The following is a 23,551-nucleotide window of genomic DNA, read 5'->3' as shown; positions in this document are numbered from 1 at the left end:
CCTGGCTTGTATTGTTTCAATTTGTGTCTAGAGTTGTGTTGTGATATCTTCCCATGAGTCCCTGATCTTGGTCGTACATATTTGCGTGTATGATTAGTGTACGGTCAAATCGGGAGCGTCACAAGTTGGTTTGTGGTACCCAGACATTCTGAGTATGTGCTCACTGACAGAACTATTCTCCTCCTTTTGCAGCTGTAGAACTTATTGGAGACTTCATGTTTACCGTTGGATAGCTACCGAAAATGCGAAACATAGTCATGTTGAACGTTTTCTCTACTTCGCAACCGTTTAAGAGTAATTTTGAATACGGCATGATGGATCCTGTTGTTTTCTAGTGTGAAAAACAGAGTAGTCGTACTGATATATATGTATGTTTGTACTGAGCTATTTTTTGTAGAGTAATTTTGAATGGTTCCGAAAAAGGGTACTTGTACTGATGCTTGCATGGGTTTGTACTAAGCGTGTTTTCACTAATTAGACTTTGCTCTATTTTTTGGTAATATTTTTCTCGTAAGTTTTCAACGGTTTACTGTATCGTCGCCCCTGTACTTGTATGGTTTGTATCATCGAACTGAATGATATTTTATTCAAAAAGAAAATGTGTTTGTTTTGTTTCCTTTTTTAACTCAACATTTTTTTAACAACGTTGTTCTGAACTTCTCTCATTTTACGACTTGTACTGAGGTACTTACTAAGCAGGATTTTCATGCGGTTTCTTTTTTTGCTTGAACTTTACAATTTGAATTTCTACCATTTCTTTTATTCCGAGCGGACCACCATTTTTAACTCATACTGAGGTACTTACTATGCCCGAACTGGGGTGGCTGTCGCGTGTCTCGGCGTGTTTTGAACTTGATGATATTTTTTCATCAATTTACTGCCCATTTTTTTCATCACACTTGAGAGAGTGATTAATAGGTTTACTTACTAGCCAGTAACACATGAACTCCTTAGGCAATAATACATGAACTACTAGGAACATAAATTTTCACCGAGCACTTGAAAACATAAAACATTACATAAAAAAGAAGCACCGAATAGTGAATGTAAAAATAACTCCCACATCCATCATATACTGGGAGCTTCCACTTGAATAGGAAAATTTGTTTATCCCTCACCAATTAAAACACGGAACCTGGAGAAAAGAAGTATTGCTTTCTCATTGACATAATAACAAACAGGAGCACAAAATCATAGCTTTTCATCAATGTCAGCATGATGCATCGTTGCATTTTTTCGTTGTTGTTGTTGTTGTTGTTGTCTTCCTTGACTATTGAAAGTGCTCTTCTTGGTCATTTATTGTCATGGCCAATAACGCCTGAAAGTGCTCTTCTAGGTCTCCACTCTCCCGAAATCCCTAAAACATTAAAAATCAACAGATTTACACAATGAATATAGAAATGCACAAATGAATCTCCTCCTCAAGATCAGTGATGAAGGATGAAATAAATATCATCGACCAAATGCCAAAGCGTATTATAGATGAGATGCATGCTTCTCAAGCCTTAACGAAGGCAAAAAAATTGATTTTTCAATGCATTATAGGCAAGAACGGATCCAAGTCAGTACTGATGCGATTTATTGCATCAAACCACTCCGAAAGTTTCTCTATATTGTTACATTTTTAACACACAAGTATCGAACTGTTTGCTGCCTTTCCATTATGAATTGATGGCGTAATACATGTTGAACTGTTATTCAAGAGCGAAATTCAGAAATACATATATATTGGCATACTCCAAATAAGTGCATTTTCAGGAACAAAACTTTCTGAATCTTCTATACGAAAGAACTTGAACAATCAGTCCAAAACATAATTCAAGTTGAACGATCATTTTCCTTACCGAGTGTTAAGGAAAATGAAATTCTTTGTCCAATGACAACGTAAGAGTCATGACCAGTAATCGCAAACAACACTAGCTTGACCGCCCGTCATGTGTGTGCGGCAAGGGGAGGAGATACTCTGATGCTATATGTGTAGAGACAACAAGCTCACGCATAGAAGACAATGGACGACTCACGCAGTAGGCCTTGAACTGCTCGCCTGTTGCCACCGATGGCTATGGATCATGCAAAATCCTGACCAAAAGATCACATTTATTTCCACGAAACTAATCTCTTCAACTTGCTCCACGATGATCTTCAAACCTCCTACAAGAACAGTCATTGTTTTAAAGTCCACATGAATACTTACAAGAAATGATCACAAACATTTATGGAACATTCTTTTAAAAAGTTCAAGAGATTAGTTTTAAAAAGAACCCCACAAGCTGATATAAGTACATGTTAAAAGGATAATCAAGTTCATGTATATTAACCAGGAGAAGTTCAAAAAGAAACTTTTGAAAAGTTTGTATTAGAAAGATGTATTCTTCATAACATCTGGTGAGGAGGACCATACATGGAAGGAATGTAGTTGCAGCCTGCAGGACTTACCGCATAAAGGGCACACTAGTACTGATGAATTTTTCCTTGCAGTACATATCTTGGAAACCATTTAGTTTAGGTATCAACATCAGCACACATGCTCGCATGCCACAGGAGGCACCCATGCATGCACTAGCGGACGCACACGACAAGCCCACAACACGCACACACGCGCCATTTGGCACATCAGAAGTGACCTGCACTTCATTAGATGCACCTATATGAAAAACCACTTAGATCACAATTTCCGATCAAAAAATTTACTATAGACAAAACCAAGCTGTGTGCAAGACATAATTGCAAAATATAATCATCATGTATGTTGTATGGATCAACTACTAACATATATCAACAAAAAAAGATCGACACATATACTGCATTGCACACACACACACACCATATTGTTATATGTATTTTTCACAAACTGAGGATAGTTCATGTACTGAACTAGGAAAACCAGACGTGATTTCTTGCTTCAACGCATGGTTGCTATTTTTTATTTGATGCATGTTGCATTATAGAACTACCACTAGTTTGCAAGTTGAACATTTTGGTACTTCTAATTTCTTTTTTGCATAGTTTACTGGCAAAATCTTCACGACAAAACAACACATCTGCATTGATTATGCACTACAAGAATTAACAAATAGAAAAGAAAGTGGTGAGAGATTTCATTTGAACAAAAGAGTAGTCTAAATATATCACCCAAACAGGTTCTAAGAAATTTGCACAAGCAAGCATCACAACAGAGAGAAAGTCGTGTATGGCTATCAGGCACAACTTCTATATGTAGAAGGACATTAGTAAGGGTCTCAAGAATCAACTACATTTTTCAATCAACTCGATATTCATCAGTACTAGTATGATTTCACAAGAAATTCAATATTGTAGCCGCACACACACCAAACTTACAGATTTTTTTCTCCGACCCTATTTAGTGATATATCTAAACTTACAGGATTTTGAAGCGTGAACTGATGATTTTTCTGCACAAGGACCCAAGAATTCTATAGCATCACACGTGTTATGCATGTTTAGGTAAACGGAGATGGCAACTTTCTCCATATAGTTACTTCTAGCTCCCAGCAAAATTCATAAAATGGAAGGCAGATAGGTCTAGCTACTCTATTATGAAGCTCACCTTCATACTTGAGAGACCAATGAACCACTGATGAAGGGGCTCCCTGGGGCCACTCCCTATATCCAGCCGAAGAAAGACCGACGACAATGGCGCATGAACCAGTACGATTGTCGTGGGGTAGGACGATGACAACCTGATCATTGAAAAATCCAAGGCAGAGCACGGAGTGGCCTGCACGTAGCTCTTCTCATGAACGGCGGTGGATGGTGTAGTTGTACTGACGAGATGAAGATCCTCACCCTCCTGTTGCTGAGCACTACGTCACAGAATACCAACTACCATCAGTTGTAGTCAAAGCACTTACTGAAAAGGTCCCATTGGCATGCCAAAGTTTCTTATTTACTCGATATTCTGAAAAAGATCAATACCAAGACTAACATCATAACTGGATTTTTTCTAATGGATACATACTGATGAACTACTACAAGTCTTCTTGTTGAACTGTCCTTGCTGTTCAGTATGTTTTTTCTTTTTAAAAAATTTAACTAAAGAGTACTCCAAATGTGGTGGGTTTTTTTTTAAATATATGAACTTTAAGGAAAAGAACGCCTGAACTTTTGAGACGGTAGTGTGTGAACTTATCGATGGAACATTTTATTTTAAATGTTTGTGCGATCAAAACTAGAAAAAGAGTGGGAAATAGGATGTGCACTTTCCTGTACAGCAAGTTTGAACTCCCTGTCAAATGATTTGTTTTAGTAGCAGAAAAAATTGGCTGAACCACTTACATACAAAACTGAACCTAATTCAACCTTCACATATCGAGAAGTTTGAACTTCACTCAAAAATTTAAATAGTTCAACCAAATACATACAAACAGAAAAGATGATATAATTTGTCTTGTTTTGCGAACACTCAAGCAAGAAGCAGTTGAACATATACGGAGATACGAGGATGAGATGACGAAAGTTGACCTTTAGTAGATGGCAAAGAACGGCCGACGACATCAGTTGTTTTTTCCTGAAAACACACAACACTTTTTTGGAATGTATCAGTACAAGCTGAGATTTTCATCAAACTTGCTAATTAGTACTCATATACTTACTGGGACCACACATATCCTAATATTAGTACTCATGTACTTACTGCGGCCTGCACTCAGCTCCTTGAGTGACCGGCCACAAAACAAGAAGTTGTACTGTTAAGCAGGAGGTCCTCAACCCTGTGACTCCTCTAGCAGGCTTTTATATACCAAGAATCCATCTTCTCGTCAGTCCAATTCATGTACTGTGAACGGAGGAAGGAAGGATCAGCAAGTTCATTGTTTTCAGGCACTAAGGATCCATGAAGTTCAAAACTATAGGAAACTAGAGGAAAGGCTCTAACCTCCACCAAGTGCAGTAGCTGAGCCACGCTGCAGCAGGAGAGCGACAACATGCTCGAACGAGCGTTGCTGGTGGGAACCAGCAGGATCCAGATTGTTTTTTTGGGATGAACGGCCTGCGGAGGTGGCGTTGAACGGCCTGCGGCAGTGGCTGTGATCGGCTAGGGCGCACCTAAAGACATGCCAACATAAAAATATATATCTTAGTGTTACAAGAGATAATACAAGCAAAGATGCATTCCAGTTATACGAGCAAATGAAAAGAAATTCAGCCATACAAGCCTAATGAGTTATTGTTGTTTGTATTGCCCAAAAAGAAATGAAAAATCACATGTAATTTCCAAGAGGGAAGAAAATTTTGAACTCTTTCGCAAGTATATGTGATAAACAGATACAACGTATCCATTGAACTGATATGTTTTTTGTCAATGAACTTTTGTGATATAGGAACTTGAATTTGTACCAATAGTTTATGTTTACCATGTCAAAAGCAAACAACATGCATATATATTGATCTGCTAGTCAACACATAAACAAGCATGACACCAACATACAACAATGGCTATATCTCTGATGTAAACTTAATTTGAGCAGAAAATGTTCATCTTTTGACACCTCGTAACCACTAGCTACATTTTTTTCTTCCAATCTTTGAACTGAGCAAAATTACAATTTTTTTTGCTCCCAACCTCCTGCATATATATTTTCGAACTAATATTTTTCTGTCATTGAACTGGTGTAATTTTTATATTTCAATTTTTGCAAAATATGTAGTTGAACTTATAGATTTCCATTTGTAAGTTTTGCTCTTATAAATATCATGTGTGTTTGTTTACGTACTGAAAACGGAATACATACTGAACTTAACAATATGGAAACAACAATACTTCCTACTTGTTCTCTTTTTGTTGCCATATAGTTAGAGCTTACAGCCACATGAGCAAAATATTTTATCGTACTTTGTAATAATCTGACATATAGTATAAAACCAAACTGGGTTTTAACACATACAATTGAACTTTTTATGTATGTTTTTTTGAACTGATGACATATATACATGGTGAACTACAGAGCATCAATTTGGTAGTAAACAAGATTCACATTTTCAGAATCAGGAGATGGACCGAACTGATTGTTCTAGGTACGATGAACTGATTTTGCAGATAAAAATCTAGTTTTGTAGGTACGGTGGACTGCAGGAGCAAAACGGGACACTTTGATTGAAAGTGACTGGTTTCTTCAATTGAGCAGGTGCCCGAGCGGCGTGGTGCTAGGGGCGGCGCACGGCGGCGGACTGCTGCTCGCGACTAACTCGACCATCTTGACGCCATGGGGTTGAACTAAGGACAGCTATGGGAGTAGGGAGCATCGAGTGCGGCGGGTCTTGGCGCATACCTAGGTGAAGCGGCAAGATTGGCTGCTTTGGGCCCACGGGTTGGAGGCCGTCTTCAGCCATGGCGAGCACCGGGGTGCGCCTACCTCGGTCGTGGAGCATCTTGCGCCTCCACACTTCCCCGCCGCGCCGGGCCCCTGCAACCATGGGCGAGATCCAGGAGGTTGGCCGCGGGCGCCATGTCCGGGGGGCGGGCACATGCGGCTTCCTGAGGCCCGAAGATGGTGGAGGCGGGGCGGCGGGCGGATTTGGGGAAGAAGGTGGGGATGGGGCGGCGACCGGAGATGGTGGAGAAGGTGGGGGTTGGGCGGTGGCCTGAGACAGGGAAGAAGGTGGGGATGGGGCGGCGGCCAGAGATGGTGGAGAAGGTGGGGGTTGGGCGGTGGCCTGAGACAGGAGAAGAAGGTGGGGATGGGGGGCGGCCGGAGACGGGGGAGAAGGTGGGAGTTGGGCGCCGACGGGAGCCAGAGAGATGAGGTGGAGGTGGGGCATCGACAGGGTTGGTGGGTTTTGTGGAAACTACAGATCACACACTTATAGTGGCTAGGGGTAACAGAATAATATTCTATTACTAGTAACAGAATAGCCTTGTCCTATATATATATATATATATATATATATATATAAACATCTCCGGGAACATTTTCCACCTATATATTATTTATCGGTAATACCCGGTATTACCCGATATTCACTGAAACCCTTCCAGTGACCCCGAAACACTTCCGGAACCTCTCAGAACTATTCTGGATATTAATGAAACAATTCCACAAATATATTGTCATCATTCCCATGCTACTAACACTCAGAGGATTGTGATTACCTTAAGCTTGTGACCCCGTAGGTTCGATAAATCATAGACATGAACGAAACAACGTTGTTCAATGACCGATAGCGGAACCGTGGACAACCATATCGGTCCCTATGATTATACGAATGATATTTGAGTGAACCTTTGGTTATCATGTGATGTTTCCTTTGCTTCGTGATACTTTAAAAAACACGGTGTGCGTCGTTATCCTCTTGAGTCATCACCATGCCTACTATATTGTTGCTCCCATTATCGATTTTGTTCTTCTTTTTATTTAACACGTTCCGGCATCCCCTTGACATAGTCACCTGTGCCTGGCCAAACGATGATGGATGCCGTCACACCGAGAGGGCCCTAAGAATATCTCTCCATCGGCGGAGACTTAAGACTGCCGAAACGTTAGATTGGAGGTTAAGTGCCGAAATCACTGAACCCCCAATCACCGAACGAAATCACTGACAACTCTTAGACGGCACTTAATCTCCAAGACTTACCAGGTCAAAACTTAAGATTGCCGAAATCACCGACAACTCTTAGTCGGCCATTGAACGAATATTGTAAAAAAAATCTGAAATAAATAAGGTAAATGCACACCCATGCCAAATCCAGGACTTGAACCCGGATGCCAGATGAACAAGTTTCTTGAAAAAAAAAGGGACCACAAATCCTATATTTTTTTAAATGAACCTGGTAAGTCTTGTTTTTCTCTCCAACACCCATTTTGTCTTAGAAGAAGTGTGCTAAGAAAGTGCAAAGTTACAAGAACTGAACCTAAACTGCGCGTGATCAGTTATGGTACAGGAAAATTCGTATAGTTTCTTGATGGTAGGATCATAAGATACCATTGTTGTAGATCCAGGTCTTTGCCCTGCCCACAGAAACACACAGGCAAGGACACCAGACAATGTTTAGATGACCCCAAAAATAATACTGTAATCAGTTCTGATGTAGCTTTTCATCACACTCCCCTTCAATGCTGCGCAGATGGAGTCGCGGGCTGCTGCTTCCTTGAGCCCCGAGCTGCCGCAGGCGCCTTCACTCGAGCCGCTGGTTGTGGATTCCAGCTCGGGGGCGGAGTGGCACCTAGTTAAGGCGCCGTACTGGTGGAGAGCTCTGTCGCCCACCCACCGCAATTCAAGACGACGGTTCTCGCCTTCTTATTCCCCTCCAGCCAGAGGGGCCTTCGTCAAGCACAAACACAGAACTTGCCACAGATGCCTGGAGAAAGGCCACAACAAGATTGACTGTCGAGACCCATACAAGTGCCTGCTCTGTAGAAGAAGCGGCCACCGAGCGCGGCAGTGCTCCAGCGCCTCGCCTCCTTCATCTTCGCTGGTCTGCAGCCCGCCTCCCTCGAATCTGCTGGTCGCCCCACCCGCTTCCTCAACTTCCTGTGGCACTGCTGCCCCGAGCCAACCGATCTCCGCGCCCCTGCTGCTCGGGGACGAGATGCCACGGGTCGGGGATCCCTCGCTGCACCCATCGGAGGGCCATGTGGTCATCACCTCCACGCCGGCCATGGACGCCCAGGCAGCTAGCCTCGCCAATCTTGCGGCTGTTGCCTGGCTCGGTGGAAGACGCCCAAAGGTCAGCGCCTCCGTCATCAGGGACGCGGTCGCCACTTCCGTCGGCATCGACCGCGCCTATGTCAAGGTGGTGCCTTTCTACCCAGAGGATTTTCTCGTCAGATTCGACTTCCAGCACCACCGAGACTTGGCGCCGGCCGGCCCAGGCCGCTTCTCCCACTACAGCTCCGACTTCGGCAACCTAGACATCCACATCGCCAAGTGGAGACTCAACGCCCACGCCGATGTGGTTCAAGATGACTTCCACGTCCACCTCTGCCTCGAAAATGTCTCGCTCAACGCCTGGAACGACGCCGTAGCTGCTCAGGTGCTGGGGCCGGATACCTTCCTCCACTACTTCGACATCGCCTCCGTGCAATGTGAGGACGCCGCCACACTCAACCTGTGGGCTTGGTCAGAAGATCCTAGCAAGATACCCAAAGTGCAGCATGTCACCTTCACCAACAACCAGCCACCAGGAAGCAGTGCTCCAAACCCTGCTGTCGGGCGCCAGGGGCTCAAGCGGCGTGTCCTGGTCCATCTGGACCTGATCGAGGACTACACCCCTGGCGCGAACGGCATGGTTCCCCGACGCCCACGCACGCACCCTCCCTTCAGCTGGAGACTTGGAGACGTGGACGGCGAGTCTCATGCGCGTGCCCGCCAGGACGAGGGCGACCATCGAGAGAGACGCAACGACGATCGTGACAGAGATGACGAGCATGATGGACGTGGAAGGCGCAGCGATCGTCAAGAGTCCTCCTGGCGTGGCTTGTTTCGGAGCCGCTCCAGGGCTCCTCGACGTGATGATGATCGCAGCAAGGGGCCACGTGAAGACCGGCGCCGTGACGACCATGACTCCCGGGACCGCTACGATGGCGGGAGGAGGCGCGGCTTGGAGCTTCTGTCGCCGGACGCCCGGAAGGTTGACAGCGCATGTGTCCAGCACCTTCCTGATGGGGCGGTGATCCCGGCCTCGGGTAGGCGGGCCCGGCACCGGGCGGCCTGTCCAGAGCGGCGCTCGCGATCCTGCGAGGTGGCCAGCGTCCAGCGCAGCGAGGACAACCGAGGAAGATCGCCGCCACCCTCACCGCGGACCACCTCCAGTGACATCATCGAGCTGAGCCGTCGTCGCTGATCCCTGACTGGCTCCGGCGGGCAGCTCCGTGCCTGGGCTCCCTGGTGACTCCAGAAGCACCTCCAGGCTGGGCTTCTCCAGTGCGGCAACGGCACCGTGCTGGCTCCCTGCCTCCCAGCCCCTGCACACCACTCCATATTCCTGCCCCGACAATCTGCACGGTGGAAAACCAAATAGAGATGAGCCCTGTGCCTGCGGTTTTGCTGGAACAGGGCGAGGTTGCTGGCACCCTCCTCTTTGTGCCACTGCCTCCCGCCATTCTCCCGACGCCCAACTCCACCCCGCCGAGACCGCCAACGACCAGAAGGAAGACTCTTGCGGGTGTGACAGGTTTGAACCTGATTCGTAGCAGCCCAAGACTGCAGGCAAAGAACAAAGATATGCCAATCGCCCAGCTGGCTGAGAGGTTGCTTTGCCAACGCATGGGAGTGGTGGAAGAGGGTGAGATGATCACTGAGGCTGCTATCAACAAGTATGTGGCCCTCTTTCGTGGGCAGCTACCGGACATCGCCATTGCTGCTCTTCGAGCACTATTTAGGCTTGACTGTGACCTTGCCGTAGCAGTCGAAGACACCCTTATGGACCACGGTGGAGATGCTGGCCTGGAGCCCCAAGGCCAAGGCCATGCTGAGGTAGCTGCTTCTGCTTCTGCCTGAAGCTGTTGCTCTGCTCCTTAATGTTGTAGCCCAGTTTAGATGATTAGTTGTCTAAGTTATGAAGACATGTCTGTAGTGTTAGTGGTGCCTGTTTGTAGCAATGATCCATTGCTACCTGATGTTGTTGCCTTGGCAAGGCTAATGTGTACGCTGCCTGCTTGCAATGATGTATCTTATGTTTGCAATGAATGAAAGTCTCTCAGTTCTAAACTAGAATGTTCGCGGTCTTAACTGCCCAAATCGTCGCGCCACCGTCCACGAGACCATTGCTGCTACCCCGTGCAACCTTGTGTGCCTCCAGGAAATGAAATTGTCAGCGGTCGACCCATTCCTTGCATCTTTCCTTGGTGGCCAAAGACTGAAGAACTTTGCTGAGAAGCCGGCGGATGGAACAAAAGGGGGGATTCTTCTTCTATGGAATGAAGATTACATCAAGCTGGACAATCTTTCTGTTGGAAACTTTAGTATCTCTGCAAAAATCACCCTGGTCAGCACCAGCACCTCCTTCAAATTCACTTCGGTCTACGGACCTACAAGAAGCAACCTTAAAGATGCGTTCTTCCAAGAGCTATTAAGCCTGAAGCCACAACAGGGTACAAGATGGCTCGTCGCAGGTGATTTTAATCAGATTTACCGTGCCTGTGACAAAAACCGCTCTAACGTTGACCGTAGTCGCCTTGTTCGCTTACGAAGCGCCCTCAACTCATGTGAGCTAAAAGAGATACATCTACAGAATAGGAAATATACATGGAGCAATGAGCAGGCCAACCCAACACTAAGCAAGTTAGATAGTTTTTTCTGTAATGATGATTGGGATGTTGACTTTGGCTCTCACATCCTTCATGCACTATCGTCCTCGCTCTCCGATCACTGCCCGCTGCTACTAACTTGCGACAAGGGCCCGAAACGACCAAAAACCTTTCGCTTTGAAAATTTGTGGATCAGGATGCCTAATTTCAAGAAAACGGTCACTAATGCTTGGAATGAAGAGATGACGCACACGGAGCCATACCAGATACTCTTCCACAAGCTTAAACGAATGAGCCAACGACTGCGGACCTGGAGCAAGGCTATATTCTCTAACCACAAAGTCCAGCTCCACATGGCTCTCGAGATCATTCTTCGCCTTGACGACGCGCAAGAGCTAAGGACACTCAGCCCGGCTGAGTGGAACCTTAGAAAGGAGCTGAAAAGGAAAGTTCTGGCTTTGGAGGTTCTTGAACGAGCACGGAAAAGGCAAAGCTCACGAATCACGTTACTCAAAGAGGGAGATGCTAACACTCGCTTTTTTCACCTCCGCATCAATCACCGTAGAAGGAAGAACTTCATTCACCGTCTCAGACACAATAATGGGTGGGCCATACACCATGACCACAAGAAAGAAATCATCCAGCAACACTTTTCTAAGGCCATGGGGAAGGCCCCCCCGCGTACCAAGGACTTCAACTGGGACTGCATTCCGCATTCGGCTCTTGATCTTGCGGAGCTAGGCAACCCCTTCACCGAAGAGGAGGTCCACGCAACCATCAATAATCTCCCCGGTGATAAGGCGCCGGGGCCAGATGGCTTCACCGGAGTGTTTTTCAAGGAATGTTGGGACATCGTCAAGCCGGACATTATGAGAGCAATCAACAACTTCTCAACCCTCCACATCTCCAACCTCCACTGGCTCAACTCGGCAAATATATCCCTCATTCCAAAGAAAGAGGGGGCAGAGGACATTTCTGAGTTTAGGCCCATAAGCCTCATCCATGCGGTTGCCAAGATCATTGCAAAGATGATGGCCACACGTCTCGCTCCTCACATGTCCGACCTCGCTTCCAATACGCAAAGTGCTTTCATCAAGAAAAGAAGCATACATGATAACTTTCTGTATGTCCGAAACTTGGCACATCGATTTCACCGCAACAAATCACCGACCCTGCTCTTCAAGCTAGACATCAAGAAAGCGTTTGACTCGGTTAGATGGGACTACTTGATGGATTTATTGAGACATCATAATTTCCCAAGCCGCTTTCGAGAATGGATCTCCGCCCTTTTATCCACGGCCTCGTCCAGAGTTCTTCTAAATGGGGTGCCTGGGGACCCCATTTCGCATGGATGTGGACTTAGGCAGGGGGATCCCCTATCCCCCTCCTTTTTGTCTTGGCCATTGACCCGCTCCATCACATCTTAGCTAAGGCGACTGAGCAAGGCAAACTACTCCCCCTCCGGGGTAACCCCACGCGGGCTTCTCTGTATGCCGATGATGCGGCCATCTTTGTTGCTCCTATCAAAGAAGATATCCAGTTCTTGGCATCCACGCTCGGCTCTTTTGGTGAAGTTACCGGGTTGGTCACCAATTATAACAAAAGTCATGTGGCTCCCATCCGTTGTGCCAACATCGATTTGGATGGGATTCTTCAGGCCTTCCCGGCGGTCCGGGCCACCTTTCCCATGAGATACCTTGGCCTACCGCTTACGGTTGCAAGACTAAAGCGCATCCACTTCCAATATCTAGAAGATAAGGTGGCTGCCAAGCTCCCGCCCTGGTCGGCCATACATGTGGCTACCCCGGGGCGCATCGTCCTAGTCAAGGCTGTCCTTACGGCGATTGCGATATATCACCTCACCCCGTTGGACCTACCTGTAGAAGTGAGGAAAAAGATTGATAGTCTCAGACGTGCCTATCTCTGGGCAGGATGTGATAAGGTGACGGGAGGCAAGTGCAAGGTGAACTGGGATCTAGTTTGCAAGCCCAAAGTTCATGGGGGTCTAGGTGTGCTCAACCTGGAGAAATTTGCTACTGCTCTACGCCTCCGTTGGTTGTGGTTTGAGTGGGCGGATCCGCCAAAACCATGGGTCCGGATGGGAACGCCTTGCACTGACAAGGATAAAGATCTCTTTGCGGCGGCCACGACGGTTACCATTGGTGATGGCAACAAGGCTATTTTCTGGGAATCCTCTTGGTTGAATGGTTTTCGACCCAAAGACATCGCGCCTAAAATCTTTGAGATTTCAAAAAGGAGAAACTGTGTGGTTAGCAAGGCTTTGGACAACAATTTTTGGATCCATCAGATCAACACCACACAGGGCCTCACCTTGACGCACTTATAGGAGTTCGCCAACCTCTGGGAGATGGTTGCCGGTGTCACTCTAAGCCAAGATAGACAAGACACTATTTCGTGGAAATTCACTACCAGCAGAGAGTACACGACATCCTCGGCTTACTTGGCGCAATTTGCGGGACTCACCTACAGTACCAATACTTCCATGATCTGGAAGACGTGGGCTCTTCCCAAATGCAAGTTCTTTGCTTGGCTAGTTCTCCAGAACCGAGTCTGGACGGCCGATCGCTTGTCTTGGCGGGGATGGCCCAATTGCAACCTTTGCCCCCTTTGCAAGCAAGTTCAAGAGTCTGCTGCCCACCTGCTATTTCAGTGTAGATTCACGAATAGAGTTTGGAATGAGATTACCATTTGGCTGGGAATCCACGACTGCTCACCGATGATTTGGCGAAATGAAGTTTCGGTTCGAACTTGGTGGCAAAAGGCGGTGAGCAACGCGGATCATAATAGAAAGGCTCTTGGCTCCATTATGATGCTTGTCTCATGGGAGATATGGAAAGAACGAAATGCCAGAACTTTTCGCAACGCCGCGACTCCGACCACAATTATCGTCACGAGAATTAAAGAGGCCCGCCTGTGGACTTTGGCTGGGGCCAAGCATTTGAGTAGGCTCATGTTGCGAGAGTAGTCTTTTCTTTTGGTCGCGTTGCGACATATGTCTGAACCTCCTCTCTTATTTAATGAAAATGGCAAATCTTTTGCCTGGTTTCAAAAAAAAAAGTTTTTACCAGTGTCACAGCCAGAAAGAGAATGCAATACAACATCTCAATTTGTCGGGCTAAAAGGTAAATTTAGTTTATATGTACAGAAAGATGTTTTTCTCTTGACCAGTATGTATCATTTTTACAGCAGGGCCCAGGACTATGATAATCCACAACTACCTAAGGCCGTTGTTCATCGTCGTAGAAACGAATTCAACTTTTACACATCGCCTGAACTAGCATATTATCCTCAACCAATGAAGGCGTCCTTTGGATGGAAGCTTTATACATGTCTAGTATGGGATTCCGGGATATCTGCAAAAGAGAAGACCATTATGTCGGTATTTTTCGCGTGATAAAGCTTCGCTCAACATCAGGAACATTTTCAGAGACATCCTACAACTGTAACATAGGTTGCAATTTGACTACAGGGGAATGATCCTATTATTAAAAAATAAATATTTATCTGTTAATGTAAAAATATTCTAACAAAAGCAGTGGCTAATTAGCACATCGAGTCTGCTGCACTTACCAATTATCGTTGTTACCAGCATCTTCCTTGTGAAAGTTTCCATTAGTGTTTTCTGAGCTAGGCGACGGCTGCATTGAGTTGCCTGGGTTCTGTAGCAGTTGGGAAAAACTCCGCCATAATCTTGAAGGCAGAATTGGAGCAATTTCCTGCTGCTCTTCAGATGGCACTTCGTACACACCAGCTGATCCCGGACTCAACTCAGAGAACCTTACAGCTCCAAGAAGTCTCTCGGGGAGCTCTGATTCAGCTTGACTCTCAATAACAAATGCTAAATCTATAGTCAGTGTCGCCACGTAACCAAATGCCAGATGAACAATTGCATTTGCAACTATGGAAGACCCAATATCCACATCAACTTCGATGAAGTTTGATCCCTCGACATACTTGCACGAAAGTGCTCTGCCAAGTATGCAGATGGCTTGTTCACCCACAGCTTTTCGGACAATCCAGGGCCCCTTAACTATGTTTGCTATCAGTTTAAGCCTGGATTTACGGAGCGCATCGTCCCCTTTAAGGAATTGATCCATCAGCGAGCCCTCGGGTGCAGGTTCCAGTGAGACAAAGTAAAATATCGCGCTGTAGTTCTCCTTGCTGGGCAGTTGCAAGTTGAAGGCCCAGACAAAAGGTTTATTGCCGTGAGAAACCTCCTCATCGATGGCTTTCCTCACACGATGGTTCCTGTTTTTCAGGACCTCACAGATTTTTACTGGGCCTTTGATCCAATCAACTCCAAGAGGCTTCAGAAGATACTCCCCACCAGGTATTTTTGCCTTGGTTGCAAAATATTCTGGGCCTCTGACCATAAAAGTGTCACCAGGAGGAGTAGCCCAACCATTAGGACAGTTTTCGGGCGGTAGACAAGGAACTGCTCCTCCTGACTTGACACTCTGTATCCATTGGTGCTCAGCCTCACCATCAGAACAAGCCATCTACAAGTAATGCTAATCTTAGTTCGCGGAGGAATAGAACAGGCTTTAATATAAATAAAGGTATAAAAGAGTCCTTCATATATAATGTAACCACCAAGCAGAGAAATGTTAATGTTTACTTTAGTAGCTCTGCAAAAGGTGAAAACAACAAATGACTTAACTTTTCGAAAGTTATAAGCATCTATCGCCTAAACATGACATTAGTATTTGCAAATAATCATTCACTATTTATGTGTATCAAATCCTTCGCAGCCGTGATCTATTTTATAAGAATCAAATGAAGCAGGGAGTGAAAAGTGATCAAATGGTTAACAGTCACATATCTGAGACACATGCATTGATGCCAGATGCCCTTCAAGAAGTGAGCGACACCGCAGTTACAGATTGTGGATTTTAGCAACAACACAGAAACAAACTACACATATATACAATTCAAACTTGAAACTGTAAAAAATAAGGGTATCCAGTAGCAATTGCAGAAGACGCAGCAGCTCTCACAATGGTTGCATTCTGGTAAAGAAGGAACTGCATTAGGATATATACTACACCAGCCCTGGTACTCCTGTAGCATTCTACTAGTACTTTGCTCCACTATGCAATCCAAGCCTGAAGTATTAATACAACCAGATAAGAGATATCCAAATCGACAACTTGCATTGCATCAATTAGGTTGTATCAATATCGACCCCTAACTAGCTAATTTTTTTATATCTTTCTCAATTAACACTTCCAGTGCTGCAATCTACCAAAGTACAAACCCTGCGAGCCGTGGTTCTCCAATTGTAGCAAAGAGAATCGCATGTGTGGCAATCGAATCAGATCAACATCTAGAAATAGCAGGTAAAGAATCTTCTTCTTTTTCTTCGTGTAGTTACACAAACAAAGCTCTCCCGGTGCTAAACAGCTAAAAAATCCAAGCTCAGCTCAGCTTCTCCATCAGCAAGAACGACTTCACACTCCACAGTCAACTTGAGACGAGACCAAAAGGGGGTTAGCCCTTCTTCTGTCGAATCAGGTTCCTGAATTCAGACAGATTCATCTCCGCCGATCCACAAGCATCACTACTCCCCACCAAATTTCTCGGATTTTCTAGAATTAGGGTGCTAAAGCCAACGAAAAAGCAAAAGGATCCGAGGGGCAATAAGCTCACCGAGAGGATCTTGTGCTTGCTTGACTCCCTTGAACCGGGACCACGGAAGAAGCAGCAGCTCTTACTCCCTTGTTCCTTGCGATGGGATGGATGAATCGTGCTCGGAAGGGAAAGCGAGGATTTGCGGGTGGCAATTTGGAATTTCTTGCGTGGGGGTTTGGAATTTGTTGCGCTTGCTTGGCTTGTCGTCCGGGAAAATAAAGATGGGAAAGACACCGATGATGTGACCACTGAATATACCTGATCATTATGGTTCAGCTTCAGATTATAGTTGGAAATTAAAAAATACTAAGTATTCGTTAGTGGATTACTGCCCCGGCACTCTACAAGCACCAGCTAAATGTCCGTGAGTTGCCGCCGACTAAAATTTTTGCATAACTCTACTCTGTTACTATCGAAGGGAAAATTAGGATTGTGATTCAATATTCATTACTACAGTGATGTGAACCCACTTATATTTCTTTATGGAGGAAGTATTAAATAAGAGAGTTCAGACAAAAACATTGTATCTAAACTAGTACATATTCATCAACGGACCGGACTGTCCAATGTTACTCACATCAAATTCTCATATTTACTAATTAATTTTAATCATCTCCACAACACCTTAATAGCAATCATTGCACCTGAAACAAATCATCACATCAGTCATAATTTTCATAAGGGGCCCGCAGAACGTTTGAACGACAACCGAGGAGGAGTTTCAAATCAGTCGGGCGGGAGATTGGATAGGAGAGAGGAAGGTGGTGTGGCAAGGGGGAGCACATTACGCCTACCCCGAGTCCAGAGAGGCATGTAGCCTTGGATCCGTCGCCCAATCCACAACGGACAGGGATCTAGTGGGGGCGAGCCAGGATCCTGACGCACGTGTGGCCCCACAGGACCCGCTGCAGCTCGCGGACGTGACCGGGCCACCAATGGGAGCGGTGCTAGGTGGCCAGGCAGATCGGGATCAAGAGGGACCGGCCTCACGGGTTGAATGTCAGGTGGATGGCGACAAGGGGGGCCAGGAATGCCAGGAGAATCACGACAAGGAGGATCGGGCCGGACCGACTAAACAGGAGTCCACAGAGGGCCCAGGTGCTCGGGATCCGAGAGGGGACCCAGCAGATCGGGTTCCCAGCGAGCCCACACAGTCACACACAGCGGTGCATGGCTCGGTGGTTGGAATTAATAATTCCACTGGGGCGGAGGCACAAACGAGGATGGCAGGGCCCCAGGGCGATGGGAATCATGCACATGCACTGAGCATGTCCACCCCGCACGTCGTGGATATGGTGCAGCAGGTGCCCTTGGAGGAGGGACTGCAGCTGATCGGCAATGATTGCACAACCTTAATGTGTGCACTGTAGAGTTGCGAAACAGTGGGGATGACTGCGAACGAAGTGGTGGCATATGGAGAGCTGAAAAACTTCTGCTCGAACATCATCAAATGGCTCGCTCCTTCGCTGCTCAAGGAAGTGCAGGCGTCACAGCTCAGGCCAGACGTGGAACCGTTCACGCCCAAGAGGACCACCAGGGCATCTAAGAAGACCACGGCGACCAAACGGCCAAGGGAAGCACCGGCGTAGAACGTGTTGCTCCATGCCTTGGGCATGGTTCCAGACAATCTGGAGGTGGACGACGGAGTGGTACACGAGCTCAAGGAGCTGTTTGATTCGACGCTGCATGAGCAGCACGTTCGGATCATCGCGGCGCTCTTCGGCAAGACGATCTCGTCCACGGAGGAAATGGAGGCACAGAACGCAGTTACAGTGTGCACTTAGCTAGGGCTACCTAGCGGAGTTGGGGTTGTAATTCTTCATGGATTTACACCCACAAGCGATATGTTGGAATGTTCGAGGCTTGAACAATCCAGTGAAACGCAAGGCGGTGCGGGAATTCGTGAGTAATCTTGAGGTCAACTTAGCTTGCTTGCAAGAAACTAAGTTGGATGTAATAGACAACTATTTAGTTACACAATGTTTGGGACCATCGTTTGATGGTTTTGCTTACTTGCCGGCTATAGAGACTAGAGGGGGTGTGCTTCTAGCGTGGAAGAGTTCGGACTTGGAGGTGGAGGCCATCCAGATAGATACTAACTTTCTGACGGGTCGGGTACGCACCAAAACAGGTGATCCTTGGTGGATTTCAGTTGTCTATGGACCGCAAAGCCACAAGCAAAAGTGTAACTTCTTGGAGGAACTTAGGTTAAGGCATGTGGTCTGCCCAGGAGCTTGGCTTGTCCTCGGTGACTTTAACATGATCCTCCGAGCTTCTGAAAAGAGCAACACCAATCTCAACAGGAACATGATGAACAAATTTAGAGAGTTTGTGGAGGACCATCAATTACACGAGATGTACATGCATGGGAGAAAATACACATGGTCAAATGAGAGGGACTCGCCTACCCTTACCAAGATCGATAGAGTCCTCATGACATTGGATTGGGAGCTGGACAACGCGGATCACCTTCTGCAAGCGCTGTCCATGGGAGTCTCGGATCACGCGCCTTTGCACCTCACCACGAGTGCGGGCTTTTGCCCCAAGAAGCGGTTCAGATTTGAGCTTTTCTGGACAAGATTGGAGGGTTTTGAGGATGCGGTGAGGGAGGCGTGGGTGTGCTATGACGTGATTGTCGACCCGTACAAGAGGATGGATGCACTAATGCGCAACTCGGCTGTAACCCTGCAAGCCTGGGGCGAACGCAAAATTGGGAACGTGAAGCTTATGATGAGGGTGGCTACATGGGTTATCCAAAGACTGGACATAATGCAAGAAAACAGAGCACTGCACACCATGGAGACCTGGCTCCGGCGAACACTCAAGCAGGCGCTACTGGGCATGGCGGCACTAGAGAGAACCACTGATAGACAACACTCCAGACTTCGTTGGATTAGAGAGGGCGATGCCAACACTAGATTGTTTCAAGCAATGGCCAATGGTAGAAGAACCAATAATTTTATTGCACATGTCAAGCCGGGCGCAGAGATTGTTACTGGTCAAGAAAGGAAAGTGGAGGTTTTCTCGGATGCTTTTCAGAGGCTGCTGGGGACTGCGCGGGTCAGAGAGCATACTCTAGACTTGCAATATCTGGGTTTTGAGGCCAAGGATCTCCAATGCTTGGAACAGATGGTCACAGAAGAGGAAGTCTGGCAGGTGATCAAGGAAATGCCTCCAGACCGGGAGCCGGGGCCGGACTGCTACATTGGTGCTTTCTTCCAGAAAGCTTGGCAGATTATAAAGCACGACATCATGGCAGTAATTATGAAGTTGTTCGTTGGAGACACTCGGGGTTTTGCTAAATTGAACAAGGCTAACATCATACTCATCCCCAAGAGAGCAGACGCAGAAGAATCATCCTAATCCACAACATTCCAAAGCTCTTTGCCAAAGTTCTTGCCAATTGGCTCCACTTGCAAATGCATGAGCTTGTCGAGATGAATCAATCTTCCTTCATAAAAGGACGGCAGCTCCATGACAACTTCCTTTTGGTGCGCCAAGTAGCAAGGAAAATTCATGCGAGAAGAACTCCAGGTGTCTTTGTCAAGTTGGACATCTCCAGAGCTTTTGATTCTCTTTCCTGCCTTTCCTCTTTGAGGTGCTGAGAGCGAAGGGATTTGGCCAAAGGTGGTTAGATTGGATGGCAGTGCTATTACATACAACTAGCACCAAGGTGGTTATTAACGGGTTGCCAGGGAGAAATATCATACATGCTTGTGGTCTGAGACAGGGGGATCCGATTTCACCCTTGCTTTTTGTGATAGCCATGGAGGCCTTATCTACCCTTGTGCACACGGCCATAGAGATGGGAGTGCTTACTGCCTTTGCTGGAATCATGACAACACAAAGGCTGTCTATTTGTGCCGACAACGTTGCCATGTTCACCATGCCCACAGAGCATGATCTGGCTGCTGTTACTGAGATCCTCAAGGCATTTGGCGAGCATCGGGTCTTAAAGTGAACTACCGCAAATCTATGCTGTGCTAATAAGAGGGAGCAAGGAGGACAGGGCCAGAGTTGCCAGAATGCTACAATGTGACATCTCAGAGTTCCCCTGTAGATACCTGGGATTGCAACTGGCGATCAAGAGCCTGACACGAGCGGAATGGCAACCAATGCTGGATAAAGTGAGACACTTCATGCCAGCATGGCAAAGAGGGCTTATTCAAAGGCTGGGACGGCTTATTCTGGTGTAGTCGGTAGTGGCGGCACGCCCCGTTCATCATCTTATGGTGCCGGAGGCGCCGGAGTGGGTGCTTGAGGATATTAATAAATGGATGAGGTCGTTCTTCTGGGCGGGCAAAGACAAGTGCAACGGTGGGCAATGTCTAGTGGCTTGGGATAAAATCTGCCAACCAAAAGCTTGCGATGGATTAGGCATCAAAAGCCTGAAATGGCAAGCGATGGCGCTCTGTGTCAGGTGGGAATGGCTTAAGAGGAAAAATGCACAAAGACCATGGCAGGGGCTACCTATGACACCGGACGAGGAGGCAAGAGAGGTGTTTGATGCGTTGGTCAGTATAAAGGTGGGTTCGGGCGACAAGGTTCTCTTCTAGAAGGATAAGTGGATCCATGGAGTGGCGGCGGCGGAGATTGCACCAATGATTGTGGCCACAGTCCCAACGAGGACGACAAATAGACGTACGGTGCGCCAAGCCTTAGAAGATGGCAGTTGGGTTCATGACTTCAAGCAGAACACCTCCTTCACCACCCTAATGTAGTACATGCATCTTTGCCATGCAATTGGTATGGTGGACCGGGACCCATCACTGCCGGATAGCTTCACTTGGCCGATATCACCATTAGGCACCTACACGGCTAAATCGTTCTATGACTACCTCTGCTCGGAGCTATCTAGATCACCCATGGCTGAATGTATCTAGAGGAGCTAGGCACCACTCAAATGCAAACTGTTCGTGTGGCTTGCCCTGCAGCACAGAATATGGACGTCAGACAGGAGAGCTAGACATGGCTTACAGAATCAGTCGTCGGCGTGTTGCACGTGCTTGCAGGTAGAAGACAACGTGGATCACATCATGGCAAACTGCACGTATGCGCAGGAGGTGTGGCACAAGGTGTTTAATCTCATTGCGATTGAGGTGTAGGACCCGGGGGAGTCGGATGTGTTCAAATTGGTGACTGGCAGCGCGAACGAGATTTAGTGGACAAGATCGTAGAGGGTTTTACACGCTGGTGACGGCGGTGGCCTGGGCTCTCTGGAAGCACAGGAATGCTAGAGTCTTCAACAGGATCAGCGAGCAGAGGAACGCAAGCGAGCTACCACTCAGGATTCTGGAAGAGATTGCCGAGTGGAGACAGGCTGGGGTAGGAGTAGGAGGTTTACAATGTTTTGTGAGGAGTTATACTAGGGTAGCTTGGCGTGGGAGTTGTGTGTGTTGTATCCCGTCCTATGTGTTCGCACATTGGTCGGCAATCTTGTAATTAAACCTCTCTCTTCTATAAAGCTAAGGTACGCCATTGGCGTACTCTAAAAAAACAACTTAATTACGAATCATTGCATCATAATTACAACATCATTAGAAAACAAATTGTCAAATCATATACTCCCTCCTCCATGTATATAGGGCCTAATGCGTTTTTTGAGGCTAACTTTGACCACATGTTAGAGTAATAATATATGACATGCAAGTTACACAAAGCACACCATCAAAATCATACATGAAAAGAGCTTCTAATGATATACTTTTCACATTATACATCTCTTATATTATTAATCTTATCAATAGTCAAAGGCAACCTCGAAAAATATATTAGGCCCTATATATATGGAAGGAGGGAGTATCATACAACTAAAAAAACATCACCCAAAAATCACATGTCACACACGTCACACCACTATACCTCCTTGTCGGTGTCAAAAGCGACAGACCTTTGGTAGGGGGCCTGAGCCGTGAGATCAGATCGATGGGTAACAAGAGGCAAGGGACATGATGTTTTAACCCAGGATCGGGCCTGTAACGCCCTCGATGCGGCTATATCTCCTACGTTTTGAAGCACGACTTAGAGGCATAACCGCATTGAAAGCAATGTCGCAAGTTAGGCAATCTTCACAACATCCCATGTAATACAAATAATAAAAGGGGAAGGAACATAGTTGGCTTACACTCGCCACGTCAAACAAAGTACATAAATAGCATTACATCATTCAATCACCCAGGGCCCGACTACGGTGCCAAAATAAAAGATCAACCCAACATGCGACACGGTCCCGATCGCCCCAACTGGGCACCACTACTGATCATCAGGGAAAGACACGTAGTAACGGCGTGAGTCCTCGTCGAACTCCCACTTGAGCTCAAGCGCGTCATCTGGAACGGAGTCGACTGGCCCTGCATCTGATTTGGAAGTAATCTGTGAGCCACAGGGACTCAGCAATCTCGCACCCTCGCGATCAAGACTATTTAAGCTTATAGGTAAGGCCAGGTAATATGTGGAGCTGCATCAAGCGACTAGCATAAATGGTGGCTAACCTGTTCGCAAAAGAGAGCAAGAAGAGAAGGCAATGCACGATCGAATAACTAGAGAGCAACCTGCGGCAAGCATTACTCCAACACCGTGTTCACTTCCCGGACTCCGTCGAGAAGAGACCATCACGGTAACTCACACAGTTGATTCATTTTAATTAAGTTAAGGTTCAAGTTATCTACAACCGAACATTAACAAATTCCCATCTG

General features: G+C 46.6%; 3 protein-coding genes and 1 long non-coding RNA gene across 9 annotated transcripts; 2 read left to right on the top strand and 2 right to left on the bottom strand.

The window, feature by feature from the left end:
- Positions 1–979: 979 nt before the first annotated feature.
- On the bottom strand, positions 980–6,785 carry LOC125522177 (uncharacterized). 6 transcript variants are annotated; one of them, XR_007289653.2, is made up of 8 exons: positions 6,288–6,785; positions 4,895–5,064; positions 4,614–4,795; positions 4,483–4,544; positions 3,569–3,824; positions 2,437–2,644; positions 1,845–2,151; positions 980–1,357 (listed from the first exon to the last, which is right to left on the bottom strand). It is a non-coding gene; the product is annotated as an uncharacterized LOC125522177 (long non-coding RNA). The 6 variants fall into 6 exon arrangements; XR_007289652.2 differs by having other exon boundaries at positions 981–1,357; positions 2,022–2,151; XR_007289651.2 differs by lacking the exon at positions 980–1,357 and having other exon boundaries at positions 1,637–2,151.
- Positions 6,786–8,539: 1,754 nt separating this feature from the next.
- LOC147959874 (uncharacterized) lies at positions 8,540–9,799 on the top strand. Its single transcript, XM_087532976.1, has one exon. It carries the CDS (start codon positions 8,546–8,548, stop codon positions 9,797–9,799), a length of 1,254 nt encoding a protein of 417 aa, XP_087389102.1. The 5' UTR covers positions 8,540–8,545.
- A 4,501-nt stretch (positions 9,800–14,300) lies between these two features.
- On the bottom strand, positions 14,301–17,200 carry LOC125521686 (ENHANCED DISEASE RESISTANCE-like protein (DUF1336)). The gene is made up of 3 exons (XM_048686740.2): positions 16,875–17,200; positions 14,796–15,724; positions 14,301–14,578 (listed from the first exon to the last, which is right to left on the bottom strand). Coding segments are annotated over exons 2-3 (930 nt in total). The 5' UTR covers positions 16,875–17,200; the 3' UTR covers positions 14,301–14,577.
- A 1,915-nt stretch (positions 17,201–19,115) lies between these two features.
- Positions 19,116–20,219, top strand: LOC147959873 (uncharacterized). The gene has a single exon (XM_087532974.1). The coding sequence runs from the start codon at positions 19,116–19,118 to the stop codon at positions 20,217–20,219; it is 1,104 nt and encodes a 367-aa protein (XP_087389100.1).
- Positions 20,220–23,551: the final 3,332 nt, after the last annotated feature.

The sequence above is a fragment of the Triticum urartu genome, chromosome 7A (genome assembly GCF_056163025.1).
Source record: "Triticum urartu cultivar PI428250 chromosome 7A, HENAU_Tu73, whole genome shotgun sequence".
In the NCBI taxonomy this organism is placed as follows: domain Eukaryota; kingdom Viridiplantae; phylum Streptophyta; class Magnoliopsida; order Poales; family Poaceae; genus Triticum; species Triticum urartu.
The sequence above is the reverse complement of the archived record's forward strand: the minus strand, read 5'-3'. Positions and strand labels throughout refer to the sequence as shown.

Bases quoted from the DNA above. Each gene is read 5' to 3' on its own strand.
- LOC147959874 (XM_087532976.1), top strand. From the start codon at position 8,546: ATGCCACGGGTCGGGGATCCCTCGCTGCACCCATCGGAGGGCCATGTG.
- LOC125521686 (XM_048686740.2), bottom strand. From the start codon at position 15,724: ATGGCTTGTTCTGATGGTGAGGCTGAGCACCAATGGATACAGAGTGTC.
- LOC147959873 (XM_087532974.1), top strand. From the start codon at position 19,116: ATGATCCTCCGAGCTTCTGAAAAGAGCAACACCAATCTCAACAGGAAC.